General features: G+C 39.7%; 1 protein-coding gene across 1 annotated transcript in view; it reads left to right on the forward strand.

Moving 5' to 3' along the window:
* Positions 1-18,817, forward strand: part of MIPOL1 (mirror-image polydactyly 1) — a 156,064-nt gene extending 137,247 nt beyond the window's left edge. The window contains exon 11 of the mRNA XM_082485888.1: positions 18,679-18,817. Coding sequence (XP_082342014.1) covers positions 18,679-18,745 — 67 coding nt within the window. The 3' untranslated portion in view covers positions 18,746-18,817. The remainder of the gene's footprint in view (positions 1-18,678) is intronic.
* Positions 18,818-19,640: the final 823 nt, after the last annotated feature.

Here is a 19,640-nt window from a genome sequence, read left to right on the forward strand (position 1 = left end):
TAATTCAACCTGCAAACAGATTAAGCAGCTGAGTTTGTGGAAAGTGTGTTTACTTTGAGCTAAGAACCCTTGTGTGACACTATAGAGATTCCTCTGACACCTCTGGGAGAGCTACACAGACAGTTCGTACTCATCAGCAGGGAAACCGGGCTGAGAATTCCCAATTTCTTTGTAACCTCAACCGCTTCATACAAATCAGTGTTTGGCAATTAGGCAGGAACTCATTTGTTAGCTTAGCTTTTTATTTCGGAGATGTAGGATATTCTACATTTCAAAAAGGAACTGACAATTTATAAACCTGTCAACGGAAAGGCTTCTTGGTATTAATTACAGTAGTATTAATTATTAGCACTGTCCTAAGAGGATGCTTATTGTAATTTAAAATGTGGCACTGTGATTCATAGCCTAAATAAGGTTCTAAAACATCTGTTTTCCTGACTTCTTTTAAATGCTCAAGTAAAATTGAATTCTGACATAGGAGGTATTTTTGGCAGCTATATAAAGTAGTTTCTCGGTATTATTCAGTAAAATACCTGAATAATGTAGCAACGGTTAAAAATCAGAAGAGGAAAATAATTATGAGCTTCACTAAGAAAGAATATAATTAGAACAATTAAAATAATGTTGAAAAAGGGTGTGCTTTGTATCTTCGTTCCTCCCAATTTACTGGTGTTCACTATGCCTTTGCTAATCTGTTCTTTGACAACACTAAAGAATTTTTTAATATTCTTAAAAACTTCTGTGTTTGCATTCAGCGTCATATACAGAGCTTGAAATAGAGATGTAATTTCTCCACGGCATTGCCATCGTGTCAGACATTTGTGTACCCACCTGCAATTGTTGCTTTCTAAAAGTGAGATCTAAGTCAGAATAGTGGTCCTGTGTTTTCTGTCAGGACACAAAGCATCTAAAAAATCTCTGGATCCTATCCCACATGAAACAGCAGCTGTGAACCAGAAGGGGGATATATTGGAATTCGCTTATAGAGAACGTGGATATAGTAAAATTCTGTTTATACTGGAGTAGGGTGAAATCTCACAAGGGCTCACTGCGGAGTGAGATATAAGTTGCGACCGTGTGCTTTTGCCTGTGAAGATGATTCGGATTCACCATCCTAGCAGGGCTGGTGGTGTGAAGCCGAAAATGTTGAGGCTCAGAAAGTGACCACACAGATCTAGCAGCATTTCTTTGAATCTATTTTGATTTTGAAACATTAAAAAGGTACGCATGAGACTTTTAAGAGACCGCTATTCTAGTTTATAAAGCAAATACACATTTTATCAGTGTGGTGGTGTGTGTAAATAAATAGATGTATGCACACACATAACACAGTACGTATTTGTTCAATAGGAAATTATGATGACCTGCACGATACTTAATGTTTTTAACCTATACTCCGTAGAATGGCTATGACCATAATTTTCTGTATTTCGTTAATGTTTCTAATTCACGGTTACAAACAAAGAATTAGGACAGTGGCGCAGAATTCACCAGGAGTGTTGGCTCGGCGCCACAGGCCCCCAGCAAGTTTGTCCTGCCGGAGAAGCCAGGAGCCAGCTGGTGCGGCCCCAGCAGGGAAATGGGGCTGACCTGGAGAAGGTGGCTGGAAAAGCCTGCGAATTAATTAATGCCTCTGCCAGCAGAGGAAGCAAGACATTTTAAAACTGTCCTTCCTGCTGGAACCTCTGGGATTGAGGAGTGGCTACTGATGTCAGTGAGATCAGAGGAGGTTATAATGTAATACCAAATCAATATTAGCCAATTATCAGTAAAGGTTGAGGCCACTTTTTGATGTGGTTTGTTTTTTTTTTTTCCAGTAAATGTTCTATTTTTCTGCAAAAGCTTTGCAACTGGAGTGAATTTTAATGCAATTTTTCTATTGAGGGCTTCTATTTCTTCTCCGAGTTTAATGCTTCTGGCTCGGTAAAGCGTAGCTCTCTGCGTGTGGGCACAGTCACACTTGCACACTCACATAGCTGTGTAAGGTGGCAGTGGAGGGTACGCGCGTAGAATTTCTATGTAATCCTCTAAAAGTAAACACAAATCCACCAAGTAATGGTGAAATGCTAAATATACAGATACGAAAATAAGCATAAATGGTGAGAAATATGCTGCTTATGCACTTTGTAAGGTAGTTCTTACTATGAACAAAGCAAGTATATGTGATGTAAAACAGAAATTCTTAACCTCGTGTGTCTTTAACTGTTTATTAAAGACACCTTTTCTTTTTATTTTGGGGTTTTTTTTTCTTTTAAGGAGGATGTCAGGAGAGTTACAGATTTGGATAAAATACTTGAGTGGATTGAATGCAAAAGAAAATTAAGCGATCTTCTTAATAAGCAGATAGGTTTATCAAAGGAAATGACTATCTCTCATAAAAGAAATACTACCCTTAAAAACATTTGCTTTACCTCTTAATGTGTGATTTTTTGGCCACCTAACTTTCATTGTTACTGGAACACACCCTTTTTTTGAGTACTCCTGGATTTCCCTCCAGCATTTCCGAACATGCTTTCTCTGCTTTCGTAGTTGCTCACTTAGTTTTGCTCTTTAGCTGACGCTGATAAATAAGTCGATCGATGACACAACAAAAACAAACAGTCCTTACCAGCATTCGACACAGTTAAAAAGAATACAAAAATGGAAAGAAATAAGGAGCAAGCATTTATTAAATGGTTAGAGTTCCCCTCTTCTGCAAGTAAAACTAATCTGCCTTCCGAGTACGGGAGCTGTGTGCGCTTCACGTCAACGTCCAAGACGTTCTCCAGTGCTGGCTGGAGGGTCTAATCTTTCCCAGAATTATCCAAGCAGTGCAGTTGAAGAACAAGAATGAATATTTGAATAATCACACCACAATGTGAGGTGACCCTCCGACAGGGGACTGACCAGATACACATATGGATTTTGGGAAGACGCTCTGATGCTCTTTTTTAACACAGCTGTGAGAAGAATGTGGCTAAGACCCAGTAGTCTTTCTGGAGTATAGCTGGCAAAGGAAACCATGAGGAGAAGAGAATTTAACACATGGGTGTAAGGGAGTCCGCTTCATTGATGCGATCTGAGGGGAATGTCTAATGACTGGAAGAATCAAACTTGGCAATGAAAACACAAAGCTCTTTTCATCAATTCAAACGCAGACTCTAAAGCTGCAGATGGTTACCTCCAGCCTTGCCTATTCAGCGCGGGGTTGTATAAAATGGCACTTTGGTGAATACTAATAGATCAACACAAAGATTTAATAACATAAAGATGTGGTGTTCATTTTGAAATGAGGATACAGGTCAGTGTCTCAGAAAAGAGTGAAATAAGTATCTTTATGTATGGGTCTAAAGTCTCTGGAGATTTTTAACTGCAAACATGATATCTTTAGTGTGCAGATTGTATTCAGTACAGCACAGCTATGCAGGGAACGGGCTAAAAGCAAGATTTCTGAATTATTCTACTAATTGAGCCTCTTTGCAACATGCAAAGGTTGCTAACTAGTTATCATCTCCCTTTTAAAATCATACCTACATATATTTAGTTGAAGTATACATTGTAGCTTGTAAGCTTTCAGTCATTCCTTGTAGATAAGAATGGAGCTGGTTAATTAGAAATTGCAGGCAGAAGCACTGCACAAAAGAAACAAGTTTTACATTCACTGGGACTTAAAGCTATTTGTTTTGGAGGAACCGCCAAATGTCTGATAATTTGACTGGCTTTATTTAAAATTTTAGAGATACATTTCTTTAACTTCCGTATTTCAAAATAATAAATAGAATTTAATGTCTTCCTTTATTAAGATGTTACATTTAGATGTTCACACTTCCCTATAAAACTAGACTGCTTGTTTTTTTACTTAGAAAACCGTATTCTGATGAGCGTCACATCAACACATTAACTACTGGAGGGTAGGAGTACAGCTTCATCGATATTAATAGTTTCGCTAATTTGTGTCAGTAAATAATTTAGCAGATGTCAAAAGTGATTTTGCTTTTAATGAAAACCACTGTGCTGCCTGCTGCTGTGAAGTTCTGCTGGGATTGAATAGTTGGTAATCTTTTAATATCGTATAGGGAATAATTTAATTGGTGCTGGCATTTTGAAAAGTAAAGCAAGTTCTGGTGACTTGTTGAAGAATGTAGATGTAGAGCTAGTTTCTTAGTTACAGCAAATTAGCTTAGCTCTGTCGCACCAAGTTGCGTTCGTTTGTCCCAGTTAAGGATATGACCTGCAGTTCCCTGAGAAACAGATGCTGGTGGGTACATTCAAAAGGCGAGCGAGGGAGGGCAAAGTGCTGAGAATCTTTTACTTGCTATAGCGAGTCACAGAAGTCAATGGTTATGCGAATTTGTAGGGAAGCAAATGGGGAGCCGAGGAAGACAACTTTTGTAGCAGTCCAAGATACCAAAGACAATTAGCAATGGTTCTGGACTTTCAGAACTGGATCAAAAGTTATTAAAGGAGATTCAATATGGAAAAAACTGCTTGATGAGGACTGATGTGTTGGCTGCCTCGTGCAATGATTAAAAGCAGATTATAAGCTTCATGGGGCCCATAAGAGATACACAATCTCCACAGGCGGGGTTTTATGGTGTTTAGGAAACCCACACTAGCCAGATGGAAGACTCCCAGACACGCAAAACCACCACATACCCTGAAGAATTCTGCAGAGTGCAGCAGAGCTGATGCAAAGTTTCTTTGGCATGCAAGACATGAATAGGAACACGAGAAAGTCTAAAACACAAAATCCAGTAACAATCACATCATATCATCTATTAAAATATTACCGTTAACTAGGGTAGCAATAACAGGCAATGTGAATTGATTGGATTTAGGGGCAACAGTCTTGGAAGTAGCTTGCTCTAGGAATTTAGTGAGGAATTAAGACTAATGAAAATGTGTGAAGAAAGTCATGTGTGATCTAACAGCAAGCAGTACATAGTAGGGTCAGAATTTATTTAAATACTTGGAATTTTGTGCTAACGCCAGTGACTCCTCTCAGAAAAATTCCCTGCAGGCTGCACTAATATGCATGGTGAAATGATGAATTAAAAAGTCTTGTAGAAATACCTGTTTGTTATAATAAAAGAATTGACTAAGCCAGTGAGGATGTGTGCATCCTCGGAGAAATTCAACATATAGAGTGAAATCACTTTTCTGGGTCTGGAGGAAATAAAATTTCTAGTACTAGTATTCAAATCTAAGGTGACCTGAACAAATTCAGTCACTGCTGGCATATTCTCTGGACTGTTGTCGGTATACCATGTTTCTGTATCACTAGGCAGATCTTGTTCCCCTTGGTAAGGCTACCTTATTATTCATGCAAAGCTGTAATGAACTGTATTTTCTGCATTGGATTATATTATCTTTATTGGATGACGCTTCATTTACTAATTTTTGAATCGCGTAGTCCGTGTTACAGTCCAGGTAAAATTTGCAGTCTGTGATGGAGGGAGTGCCTGATAACTTAGTACCACTAATACTGATAACTTCCCAGCCCAAAGAAGGGAGGACCTGGGTTAGCATAAGCAGAAATCTTCTGACTGAAAAAATACAAAGCAATTGTCTTTTTGGCTTTTCTGCCTGGATTCCTTGGAGACCCCAATGGGGAAGCACATGCTGAACCAGGGATGCACAGTGGTTGCACCGAGATCCATGCAGAGCAGCGGGACCTCAGACATTTTCTTCCAAAAGCTTCCTTGGCATCTGTTCCCCCGCACCCTGGTTTTCCAAGTGGTTGTTTGGGAGTGGGGGTACTCCTCCCGGGTGCGGCACAACAGAGCTGAGTTTCCTCCTCCGTCTGAGGAGATCCTGGTTCAGATCTTCTGTATCTCAGGGGGATGTTTTAGCCACGCAGGCTTGGTCTGGATGCTCTCTATTCCTTGCCTTGAAGTAGTACCACACAGCAGAAAATAATGCAGGATTCTCGGATCAGAGAACAGGGAGTAGGTTATTCACCTCTGAGAAGTGAGACCTGGTTCTGACACTTTCCTTTAGGGCTTTTTCTCAGTTTTATCCAATGCCTGTTGAACGTAAATACAAAGCCAGTATAAGAACACCCATCTCCTATCGAGATCGAGGTGAGCACCCTCGATCACGACCTACAGAATCACACCTTCAGGTCTAATAACCTTTCAGGTGTTTCTTCTGTAGAAATTCATAGCTTCAGAAAGAGAAGTAGAGAAGACTTTTCAGCCCTGGAGTGTACAGCTCTCCTGAGAAGTGGCAGATGTGGGTTAAAACCAAGTTTTCCTTAGCTTGGCTGAATGTTCTAGCCGATAGTCAGTGTAGTCTTTTATACTTGTTTTCAAAAGGAGGAGCGGTAGCACTGCTATCTTTGTCACCTTAGAAGAAACAAGTGGCCTCACGTTAGTTTTAGAGAAGGGCAGTGTCAGGACCTCCGGACAGCTTGGAGCAAGACACTTAAACTAAGGGCCTGAGGTTTAAAAAAAATAAAAGAACAAAAAAAACCCTATTTGGCTACTTGAGGAGCGCCCTTCTCCTTAAACTAGTTGTTGCAAATCCCATCCCAAGGTGCTGCCGTGCTCTCTGTGCAGTCTGGAGGAGGAACGCACAAGTGCAGAGCACACTTGGAGCTGCAGATCCCATTCTCGGTGCCAGAGTCCCAAAAGACAGATTTGGTGATGTTCAGAATTACTGCAGCTGAGACCCTTTGTAGTACTAATGATTCATAATATCTTTTGATGTCTCGTTTTCATTTGAAGACAGCCCTTAATACAGCAGTTTGTGGTATCAGTACCAAAAGTCTTGTACAGTTACAATTTGTGACATTGCCAGAGCAGATTACGGGATACCATTCTCATGGATATTTTGGGTGTCATAAATTACATTGAGGCCTTTAGCATCTGACAGTTTATGATCGATGCCAGGATTATGTTCAGTGGTGTACTTAACAGAACGAAGACAAAAAATGCCAGCCAAAGGGAATGACAGATAAGCCTTTCCTGCATTCCTTGCACACCCGAGATATCCATTGGCTGCAGGGAGTTTCACATGGATGAAGAATGCAAAACTGAGCATACAGTCTGAGTCAAGTATTTATTTTCTTTGTGTAGCTATGGTTTACATTTACTTAACCTCTGTAAATTGTGGATTGCAGCGCAGATACTGTTTTCTTAAAGTATGGGTAGTTACAATATAAACACAAATATTTATCATCATTTGAATATTTATCATCTCAGCCTTCCACAAAAATATAAGCGGCGCTGAAACTTCATTCTCTCAAACACTGAAATGTATTCTATGAGAGTCAAATGTTTTCAGAGTCAACATAATCACAGCATCCCAGTTTTTGACCTGTGTGTTCATTTACAGTTTGCTTATAGCTGCTTCACAGAGATGGAAGTTTGTAGATTACAACATGGTTTTATTGATTTATCAGTAGCAAAATACACTAAGTATGCTCAGTAAACTGGATCAGCTAGCTCTTGGGCTTGTATTGTATAATATCAGCTTGTTGTGGAATACTTCAGAACATAATCAGAATGTTGGCATAGTTAACATCAATGGCGTAAACCAGACTTGCAAAGACTAATATTTAGTAAGACGAATAACACAAACAAATTAGATTTTGAAGTTGTTTGCCCAATAGGAAGAAACATGCTGACACAGTATTTGTAAGCTTATAGTTAACAATTCTATGACAAATTATTAAATAACTTTGAAAAGCAGATGGAGTGCTCCTTGAAGAACAGCGAGAAAACTTTTTCTGACTTTCTTTTTTTTCCAAGATGATAAAATGAGTGTCACAGCAAATAATCATTTACTTTAATATTTTATATCCAAATAAAATAAGTCCATGGCATTTACATTGCCGTTACTAAATAGTATTTGGTTTGTTTGCAGGAGTCATTTATTTGTGGCTTGGCTGAAGGAATAAAAATAAATTTGCGGTTCTTTCTGTTAATACTCATACTGTTTCTTAACATATGCAAAAGATTGAATACTGTAAATGTATGTGCAGAAGCTCAACAAGAAACCCCAGACTTTCTGAAGCTTCTGAATTACGTATCTTTTAGAGAATTGCTGGAACGGTTCTTTACAGCAACAAATAGAAATAAATGACTAGGCCAGCGACGTATTTAATTTTAAGCAAATCTGAAATAATTTAAATTTTTCCATTAAAATTAAGTGTAAAAATTACATTTAAAATTACGTGTACCTTTACTGAAGCAGGGGCTAGTTCTCCAAGGAGAAAATTACAGTTCATGTTTCTAATATAATACTGAGTCATTAATTAATAGCCAGATTTTACCATGAGGCTTTTAAATTTTTTAACAATATTTTGTAGAAAGGCAGCATCAATTATGTTTATATGTGTGAGAGCTAACAAAAGCTTTAATTCCATCATTGCCATAATTTTACTGGCAAGTTGCTCTGCTTTCCCATCCTACATTTTTGCTGGATGTGATGTGGGTATAAGGATATGGATCTAAACACGGGGTTGTTGGAAGGCGTGAATCTTTAGGACCAAATTTTATCATTTCAGCTTCAGATTGTGGAATTTTTGCCCATACAAAGTATCAGAATTCAGCCTTTGAGTGGAAGACATTGCAGGTATTGGAGAGGTGTATAATTAAATTACTATATTTAGCACTTTATTCTGTGCCTCGTAATATATCCATCTTGATCACCTCAATCTTTTATTTGATAAGATAATCATATAAATTATTTGGAGGATGTAATAGATGAACATCTACATCTGATAAAAGGGATCTCTTAAGTGGTGAACTCGACACAAAACATGTTTCACTCTGATTTCAAACACTGAAAAAATATTTTACTCTATGCTTTTGAAGAATTTCATGAATCTTAATGTAAAGACAAATTTTTGTGCGTTTATCAGCAGAGATTAAAAGGTTTTTCTCCTACAATCAGTCCCATTCATGTTACTACCAGGCAGAATTGCCACCAAGGCCTGAGTCTGCAAGCTCACTAGTTCAGAAGAATTAAAGCTGTCCTCAAAAAGAGCTGAAGGTGCACTGCTTCTCTCCTGTGTCAGCCTTGCTCAGGAATTCACTCACATCCCAGAGCAGAAGCTCATTCCCAGTTGGATGGCAGGAACACGGAGCAAAGTAGGCCCAGAAGGCCAGTGAAAAAAAATCTCATGTGAATTGTTCTGCTAGAATGGTGCAGAAGACAGTTGGAGACAGTCTGTCTGCTGGCTACTGGAGAAAGGTTACTGAAGCTTAGAAGTGGGAAGGCTTTTTTTTACCTTAATGGCCTTAAATGGCTGATAACTTAGTAAAAAGCCTATGAAGTATCTTAAGGAGCACTACAAATGTGTAGAAGACTCTTTGGTCTGTGATGCTAAGTCTCAAATGGAATGGCTTTAAACTGGAAGAGGGCAGGTTTAGATTAAACATTAGGAAGAAATTTTTCACTTTGAGGGTGGTGAGGCACTGGAACAGGTTGCCCAGAGCTATTGTTGAGTCCCCATCGCTGGAGGTGTTCAAGGCTAGGCTGGACGTGGCCTTGGGCAACGTGGTCTAGTGGGAGGTGTCCCTGCCTATGGCAGGGGGGTTGGAACTAGATATCTTCAAGGTCCCTTCCAACCTAAACCATTGTATGATTCTTAAAGCCCCTTTTTTGCGTGTAAATGAGCAGTTAGGCATCTTTTCTGGGTTTATCCCTGTGTAGGGTACGCCATCACATCATCACTGTAATGGACAAGCTTCATGTTGACAACATCTATCTATAATATATTGCGAACATTAAGTAGGTGTTTCACCCATGGATTTTTTGTTAGTCCACTGCTGAGGGAAGACTGCTCTTATTTTTTCTAGAAATACTTTTCACAAGTATGACTAAGTGTGAGTTGCCCTGAAACCAGGAGAAGTCTGTGGGCACCACTGGATCGCACTGGAAGGGTGAGGAGTTCACCTACCAGTCTGAGCATGTTACGAAGGATTTATCACAAGTGGGAGCTTAATTAAATGCTTTCCTCTTACACCAAAAGCCATTTCCATTGTTACTTGATCTCTCAGTAATATCATAGAAGACATTCCAGCTTGGGTGATATCCCATCAGTTATGCCAGGCAGGCAAATCTATTGAAATATATCAAACCTATGTCAAAATGACTGGGTTTAATGTAAAGTGGGGGATTTTAATGATGGTTTATAGGAAGGAATTTTCTCTCCACAAGCTCCAGATTACTCTTGGTCACAAGGGTGGGAGCTGTCTAGAGCCAGCAAGTCTGCACTGGGTTTTGTAAAATATTTGTGGAATCAAAAAAAAAAAAGGTCATGTTGTCTTTATTGTTTACGATATCAAGAGGAGTCTGCCAAAGTTGTGCTTTGATGGGATGTACTTGGGAAACAGCCGGAGTAGTACCTTGGTATTTGCGATTTTACAAACTCATTGTAAACAAGACTTGACCAGAACATGCCCAAAAGGGGTGGAACTGGCTTGGAATAGGCAGCTGAGAGGTTCAGACCTGGTCTTACAAGGAAGGCTTGTTTGAAACATGCAGAAAGGTGCAACATGGAGCTTTCAGACTGATACTTTTAAAGTTTAGAGTCTCTTAGTAACCCCATTATCTGCAGATCCTTAAATGTGTATCAGTGTGCTGGTCCTGCATTTCATGAGGAATCCTGCCTGTTTGTTTCGGGCAGGTTTGAAATAATATTTGTTGTAGAAAATCAATTTTTGACATTGCTTTTAAATATTCCTGAAGAGGGATTTAGAACAAAACAGAATCCTCTAAAAGGTAGATCCTTTTTCCATCTCCTGAAATACATCTCAGCTGGATATAGAATAAGAGAACTGGCTGGTTGTTACCAGTTGACATGATCCAGAGCACGGATGGAGAAGCTGAGAGAGATGGGCTCTGTACCCAACAATTTAGGCTCTAATTCTGCAGGTATTTATGCATATACTTTTTCTTTTCTTTTGTACACATGAGAAACCTGCTTCAGCTCAAGACTACTTACGCATAAAATTAAACAGGGAAAAAGTTTGTGGGTCTTTTCAGTTTTCTTGGTCGGTTGAGCTTCAGCAAGTCGTTTCACTTCTCTGCATGCTGTTTTGCCACATGAAAATACACATAATGCAAAACAGACCTGATGTCTTTCGAACACTTTACATTAAAGTTCTGATCATCCATCCATGTTGTGAGCATTCAAAGCCAAGAATAATTGCTTTTCTGAGTTAGTATTGCTCTCAAGAAGAAGGTGGGAAACAGTTCAGAGACAGAATAAGGTTGCCTGTGACTCATGGCACTCTAACGATACCCAACATCATTACCAACAGGCAGAATGATTGTTCATCAGGAGTCGATGGGAAGTAATGTTTTTCACTCTTCAAATGAATAAATACTGTGAAAAAAATGCGTTCTTTAGGAAAGATATATTAGCTTAAGGTAAATCTGGTAGCTTTTCCTAAGCAGATGACAGAGACTTCCAGGAAGGATTTGGCAAGAAAATCCAGGGGACCCTTGCCTATTCATGTCAGCACAAAGTTTGTGGAAATGCTGTCACTGGAAGGAGCAGACTTCAATGTCAAGATTTCTCCTAAAAAAGAGGCCACCTGTGACCCCAAATGGGTGGAAACAGTAACTGCCAGTGCTAAAAGTAATTCAAGCTTATGGAAGGAAGTATATAAAAGGGTTTTCTTGCACAAATAGAAGTAGTAAAACACATAAAATTTGCATATAAACTGCTAGACTGAAGCTGGAGTAATTAGGTGAAGTTCTGTGATCTGATTAAATAATCTGATCAGTATCATTTGACCATCATATGCCAATATATCCTCTATTTCAATTACTGTTAAATTTTTAACTCTTTAATATCAGTCACATGCTCAGATACGCATGGTCCATCCAATGGTAAGAGTCTCTGCCTCATCTAATTGATAAACGTGTTGCAGATCTCTGAGACACAGATGAGGTGATAACATAGTGGTTTCAGGGTTTATTTTTCTTTCTCATAAGCTCGTTTATTTTAGGCAATCAGTATGTGCTGTCCTGAGAAAGCATTTGAAAGGAAAGGAGCAATACCTTTCACAAGGTGGCATTAAATCCAGCATAGATGCAAAGTCCTGATTCTATATTATCCTGGACTGTGCAGCAATCTACATCAATGCAAAGTAGGGTGAAATGCTGTCAAAATAGACCAACTGTGTTTACCACTCACTTTTCCTGCTGCTAGTGATGGCACAAGGTGAATAGTAATGGTGAGCTTGCTCATAATCTTCCAAACAGAAGGTAGAGAGCAAACAATTTGACAAGATTAGTTATTGTGGACCACAGATAAAGGCTTAATATTTTAGCCAAGGCCTGTGTAAGCCAGGTTTATTTTGAAATATGTCTGCTGTCAGGAGCCCAACTGGCTGTATTTGCTTCTAAGTTTAATCATATACAGAATTACTCTTTTGGGTTGAGAAGACGCTGAAAGGGATTTAATAGGAATGCTTGTTTTGTGACAGTGCTTTTCAGAGGCAGAATGGTTTGCCCTGCCAAATTTAAGGCCTGTAAGTTTAATGGAACATACTTTTTGGAGTGACATTACAAACAGTGTTGGGCAGGCAGGAATTGGCGGCGGTGCCTGGAGTGATTAGATTCAACACTGTGGTCTACCACGGTTTAGAGCTCGCTGATGCTGCTAAATCAGTCTCTAAGACTTGTGTTTTAAGACCAGAAAGGAGCATTAATACTGGTCAGTCCAGCCACCTGTCTAACACAGGGCACTGAATTTTACTCGATAATTCCTGCATCAGGTTCAAAACCACTGCTGAACTCCAGCGTGTCGTTTAGAAAGGCGCCCAGTCTCCGAGCCAAAACATGCAGAGGGAACTTTAAGTGGAGAGTGGCAGCCTGGTGCATCCGAACCACGTGTAGTCGTTACCACTGTGATGATTTGTGAGGGAATTGTTACCAACTGGTGCATGACGGTTAAATGCAACCAGCAGTGTTTTTTAGTGAGTCCGTCAAAAATTATTATTGTTCAAAAGGCAGGCTTTTGAGGCGGCAAAAGTGATACCTGAATTGAAGAGTAAGAATAATTAAAGATTCACTGAACCACCCAGAGGTAAGAGTGCGATGCCTTGTAGCATGGTAGATAGGCCACTCACTGCGAGGTCGTACCCTTACATTCCAGGCTTTGATCCAGTGAATATTTAAGCGTTTTAGTCAATCGGAGCAGCCTCAACATTTGAAACTGAGAACAAGCCATGCCAGCACCCGGTGTTAGCGCAGTGCTGCTCCCTTGAGAGGGAAACAGCTAGAGTCCAGTTCCCCCATACAGATAACAGAGCTGAACCAGTCTCCTCCAGCCTCTTGAGCAAATGATCCTATCCAAGTGACTGGTTTCTGGGTGAGACTGGTATCACTGCAGCCTCTCTTCTCTGTGTCATTTGTTTCCTTGACTTTTACAGAAAATGCCTGAAAATGAGCACTCCATTATGGATTTGATGAAACATATCCCAGAGGAAGACTGAAGGAAAAGAGAAGAAAAGGAAAGGAAAGGATATTTTTTTTATTCTGAGGTGAAATTGATGAACTTGTTTGTATGACCAGTCACCGAACAGTCAGTTATTCACTCAGCTCTGCTGCTAGACTGCTTGTAATGCTCTTGTCCAATGCATTTTATTTACCTAATATATTTTCAAATGCTTGGTTTCTAATGGGAATGAGTGTTAGCAAAACACATTCCACAAGAAGCCAGAAATCACGCAAGTAAGGCCATCTTCATAGCCTGAGCCTAATCTTATCTACTGGAAAGATAACCAAGGGTTATAGTTTAGGTTTATAAGCCTTTATATAGCATTTCAAAATCCAGCAGGGTTTTGGTTTTATCACTTAACTCCTCCATCTGCAGGTAGAAGCTATTGTTTTTGGCTAGTCTATATATTGCTTTGCAGATTAGGACATAGGCTACTTGAAGGATGCCCTTTTCTTTCAGTTGGGTATCCATTTTGGCTATTTCTGGGGTATGATGGCCTGGAAGGTCACTCTGTGACTGCATAACTCTGTCATATTCAGAACTTGTGGATAAAGGCCACTTCTCTCCTTTGGGGTGAGTTCCTTTGGCCAGAGATGGAGCAGTGTGGGAGGATGTACTGATCTATGTGGATTCACTCAGTTGCAGGTTTAACTGATCCCAAGCAACAGTTTAGAGCTAGACTTCTTCAGCAGAGTATGTGAAGGAGGAGAGCAAACCAAAAATGCACCTAAGAGTCAGCACTGGGACCAGTACATAACATTTTTGCAACTATACGTCCAGCTTCTGGGCTCCTGGAACAAACTTCTCTGTCAGTGGGGGTTTTAAGTCTGCTTTATGGAGGCTGATTCTAAAGCCAAAATTATTTGTACTCAAGGGAGTAAAGCTCTGTGAGGCTTTGCTAAAAATCACATCAGATTGTCAGACAGTTCAGGAGCCACATAAGAATACTTCATATAACAACATACGCTCCCTACAGGCATTCTGTCAGATGTATGCATAGGTGATAAGAGAGCACAATTTGGAATGACTGGAAGAGGCGTTGAGAATGGTTGAGAATTCGTCTCGGGGAAGACACACCTAGCAACGTTCTTGTTTAGGTAGCATTCCTCTGAAGATGAGGACCTTCTTCAGCTTAGCAACACTTTCAGAAGTGCATATTCAAACTGGCAATATCACAGCAGTAAGCCCCTCAAGGAAATCTTTTTATTTCTGTATTAAAACACAGATTAGCCTGATTAATTCCAAATTTGTATTGAGGAAGAATTAAGGCGCTGCAATTCAAGACTCTTCACAACGTTACATCTTTTGCTAACTTAAAAATAATGATGGGCCAGATGTCCCTTTCCTAATTTGTGGGGGGCTTTATTTTTCCATTTCATGGAAGCACTGAACTGACCACTAAAGAAATAGGTAGTGTAGATAAAGAATATTTCTAGCTGTCATCTTTGTGCTTTTCGTGGATGCAAATTCTATCTATACCAAAAAACGCAAGACTTCTTTACTTTGGGTATGTGCGAGTCAGTATATATAAAACCAAAGTTACACCTATCCATCTGAATACATATTTTGTTCCTGTATTGCATACGCCATTTTGTACTCATTTTGCATGCACACACACAGTAATTGTGTAGAGAATGCTGAAGTGGCATTTGCTAAGAAAATATATTTGCTAAGGGACAGATTTTCTAGAATTATTTAAGTACCAAGATCTAGTGAAGGTCACCTACTGGGATTTTGCAAAATCTCTAAGCAAGACATTGAAATCTGTGAGAATGGGGAGTGAGACCGTAAGAGGCTTTGCTGAACATTCCTAAACGTGTCTGTCTGTCCTTGCACATTTGGACCTTCAGCAGCTGAGTTGCCCACCATGTCATTCTTCTGTCTGACCGAAAACACCAGCTGAAATACTTTCTTCTTGAATGACTTGTTTGGTTGCTTCATGAAATGCAAATTCAGTGAGTGTCTCTCTTACGTCTCAGGAGAAGATAGTGTCATATTGTGCATTTAATTTATACTGTGAGGACTGTTTCCTTCACAAGCAAAAAGACAAATGTCATTTGTTAAGTCTGTGTCTGAGTATACAGTCAAACATCGTCAGTATTGCTTTCAGTTAAGTAAAATATGGTGAGATTATAGTGGCAGACACATCACGATTGCACAAAGTAATAAAAGTCTCTTTGTTCAGGTCAGTGTCTTCTGTATTTTGAATAGAACTCCACAAACACCGAGACTTTTAGGGTAGTTCCCAGCACCTCCCATTCATCTGTTTAGATATTTAAGTTACCTTTGATCTTGAGGTATAAGATTATTCCTTCAGTTTACCACAGATGAAAATGCTCAGCCTCCAAAAGGAGCTGCCTGCAGCATCCCGCCGGGCTGAGTACAGAGCCTTAGCGACAAGGGGCGATTTTGCCACCCTCACCCCTTGCAGGTAGTACCTCATTGACACAAACGGCCTTGTTAGCTGCCTTTTATTACTCACAAAGAAAAATGTTGCCTAGTGTGAGTCGGGGTGGCAGAGTTGGGCCCTTGGTGAACAAAGAGTCCAGGATTATCGTTCCGAAAAGCCCCCTGAGGCCTGTATCAAGAGTTATTAACCACCGATTCAGCCCATAGCTTTATTTTGTAGGCTTAAGTGGGATTTCAGTGGTATATTGGGTCTTGTGTCTGTGTAGGGGTGAATTTTGCCCTCTGTTATTTTATCTTATAAATAGCTGTTACAGTTTCTCTTTTGCATTATTGTTTAAATCTCTTTCAAAGGTATGGTTTCTTAATCCCCTGCTGCTTTTTTTTTTCTTTCTTCTAATAAAGAGTAAATAAATTTGCGAATCCACACACGACTGAAACAAAAGGCAAATAAGCCCTGCACGGTTTGTGTTTGGTGCGGGATACCTCATTTTGATGATTTCAGTCATCATTCATTTGAAAAGCAGAAGCTATGATTGTTAAGCCTCATTATTTTCAATGAAGCCTGACAGTTTCAAGGTTAAACAGAAGACAGCTACTTTCATCCCAGTGGTATTTCTCTTCAAACATGGGCAGCTCTTCGCTAACTTGTCTGCTCTGGTGTGCAGTGTCATTGCTTGGTCACAGAGTGGTGCACATCTAAGCCCAATTGCAGGACAGTGACCTCCAACCTACATCTCCCCAAATGAAACCTCAATTATTGAAGTCATTTTTCCCCCACTTGTACAGGGCACGCAGTATTTCTTTTTAACTGAAGAGTGATATAAATAAGCCGTGATCTCAGATTTTACTACTTTTCTGCTGTCGCCCAGAAAACAATTGGCAGCCCAAACTTGCTGTTTGTCCTCACAGTTTGAAATGTTTCTCCTGTGCTTTATGTCTCTGAAGCACATTAGAGAGGGTGTTAGTGTGAAAGAGAGAGAGACCTCCAGTGATAGTCAAACTGGCTGAGAAAGCTGCAATGCTTCTGAACATACGTGCTGTTAAAAGTGAGGACTGATCTGCCGTTGCTTTCAGAAATCGCACATGGACTAACAACTGATTTAACAGAGGAACTTCTCAGTAAGAGAGGCTGAGGAAACTATGACCTATCAGTAACTCAGCTAAAACCCTTAGAACCCCAAAATCATTGTTTGAGCCACTCTCAGAAAATTTTCAGGAGCAAATAATTTGTGAAAGTGCTGACTTCATACTTGCATGGACTGACTGCACTGAGTTATGACTGTCTGGGAGCTGCCTCCCTAAAGATGAAGAAGTGCAGTAGGTGTATGTTACAAAACCAGGAAAAACGCACTAGTAGGAAAAACGGTACATGGAAAACTGAAGGGAGAAGAGTAGCGAAGCAATAGTTTTTCACCTGTGCTTTCACTCCTTTAGAGTCCCTGTGAAACAGCTAGAACCAGCTGAACTTTCCACATACATTTCCTGGTGTCTGATAACTACATTAGGGTGGTGAATTCTTAATCTCGTTTCAGGAATTAAGTCACCTGGTGAGTACAATGAAAGGTGTAGCTTCATGGTGCTTGGTGGTTCCTGGAAAACACGAGTGTTTCAATACGTACCGTGTGCATTAGTCACGACTTGTGGCAATAAATCCAAGACGTGTTAGCTAGTTTTCCTGCACTGAAGTTACTAATACATCCATGAGATAAAATGAATTTTGCAGTTTTGATAACGCTGTGTTATTTTTATTTCCTATCTGCATTCCTCATATCGTATAATACATTTTTTAAAAGGCAACCCTGTCTTTTCAGATAAGAAAAGAATGGTCAACTTTGCAACAGTGAATACAGCTATTTGAACCCGCAACTCTTTTTATCCATTATGGAAGCTGTGTGTCTAATACGCTGGACATGGTTCTAAAAGTGTTCTACTACACACAGTGTCTGCTTTTATATAGTTAGCTTATTTGTGGGAGGGCTTTCATTGAAGGATTCCATAAAATAAAGATAAATTGAAGAAATAGCTTGAATTCATGATTACTGGAGTGCTGAAGATAAATGTGTGCAAACAGAAAACCCTGAACAAATTTAGCCCTTTGTGTTTGCCTACAGAAGGAAAGAACAAATTAAGTCAGTGAGATACTGGACATGCTTATAGCCTGTGCCTTAAAACTAAGAGATAATTAGGCAGCTTTCTGTCCTACTTATTTAGACTGTTAATTTCTCTGTAGTTGTGTCGACGTAATCATCATATGGGCCACCTTCAAAATATCATTGTCCACATCCTCAGAAACTTGGGCTGTTGAGTATTTTGAAAAAATTTTTTACATAAAACACACGGGGTTTTAGGCATAAATTTATAAACTGGACAATAAAAGTATCTGTTGGATAACAGACAAGGGTTTTTTTAAGGGGAAACGACAGCTAAGTGTTACATTTAACAAGAGCCGTGGACTACTTGTATTTTAAAAAGTGCAAGAATTGAGTGTCCTGCTTACACCGAAGTGTGTTTGTGGCACGGGATTGCTGCACAGGGTTTTGTGTTAATGCCTTATGGGGACCTCAGATAGTACATGTACTACAAAAGAAAAGTGAGTTGATATGTATCACTGACCGCAAATGGATTGCGTTGTAGGTTGAAAAGTTTTCCGTAAGTTGTCTGCATTTTCCCTTAATGTCTGTCTTTTACAGTAGTGCTTTGTTTCTGAGCGTGACCACCACCAGGACAGCTTGGTTCAGTGCAAACACTGTCTCTTTCAGCCAGAACATTCCTAACGTTAGCTTCCTTTTTTTTCTCCCTTCTCCCTCTCCCCTGCCCCCTCTCAGGTTGGAAAGGCTGGTGGACGTCCTGAGGAAGAAGGTTGGAGCAGGGACCATTAGGACCGTGATCTGATTGAAAGCTCTAGTCTAAGGAAGCATTCACATCTGGTGACCAGGCTGCTTCATTCAGCACTGTGTAAACACTAAAGCCTTAACTTAGCAAACAGTTGTTAGAAGTGGGACACTCCAGCGACATTCCAAGCTGAGATAAAATCAAATCATAAATGTTTAACTACTTTGCTGCTGAGTTCTGTGATTTGTTGAAATGTTTCACTGCAAACATATATTTGTTTTTAAGCAGATGCATTGTGGCACTGTGTACTGTGAAAAATGATGTAGATGCTTATTTTAAGTCTGTCCTCTCGATGTTACTAGACTATAGTCTGCTGCAAGGCACGACTTGATCATGTTTTCAAATACTGCAAGCTTCAGGTGCAAAATCCTGCAAAACACTTCCAAAATTTAAATCCCTTATGTTATTTGTGAGACTGCAAACACTCTAGTATTTGTATGTTAAATATATTACTTGATAATAAAGTAGGTTCACATTCAAGAAATATCTCTGGCTAGTATAATGGAGATTTTTTTCCTCCTTACTCGTAGCCCATTGAATTGCAGCTAGTGACTGTGGCTACATGTAAGAGAAGGATGCATGTGTAACTTTGTACAGTGGTTGAATAGCTACTGCTAGTACATGGCATTTTCAGTGTACATTAAAAAGAAAGGTACAGTTAGGTTTCACTGGAGGTACAGCTTCACAAATTGCAACGTGAAAGCCTTGTGACATTGTACAGTGTCTCAGACAGTGGGAAAGGTTTCCTTTATTGTTTTTAGACACAGCTCTGTCATTTCCTATGAGGCAAAATCTTTCAAATATTCGGAAACTACCTTGTAGAGTCAAAATTCACCTTGTCAGTGAAGGTGGGTCCCTCACCCCTTTCTTACACGACCTTTTGCCTGCTTCTTCT

Source organism: Vanellus vanellus (assembly GCF_965231255.1).
Source record: "Vanellus vanellus genome assembly, chromosome: 6".
NCBI classification, from domain to species: Eukaryota; Metazoa; Chordata; class Aves; order Charadriiformes; family Charadriidae; genus Vanellus; species Vanellus vanellus.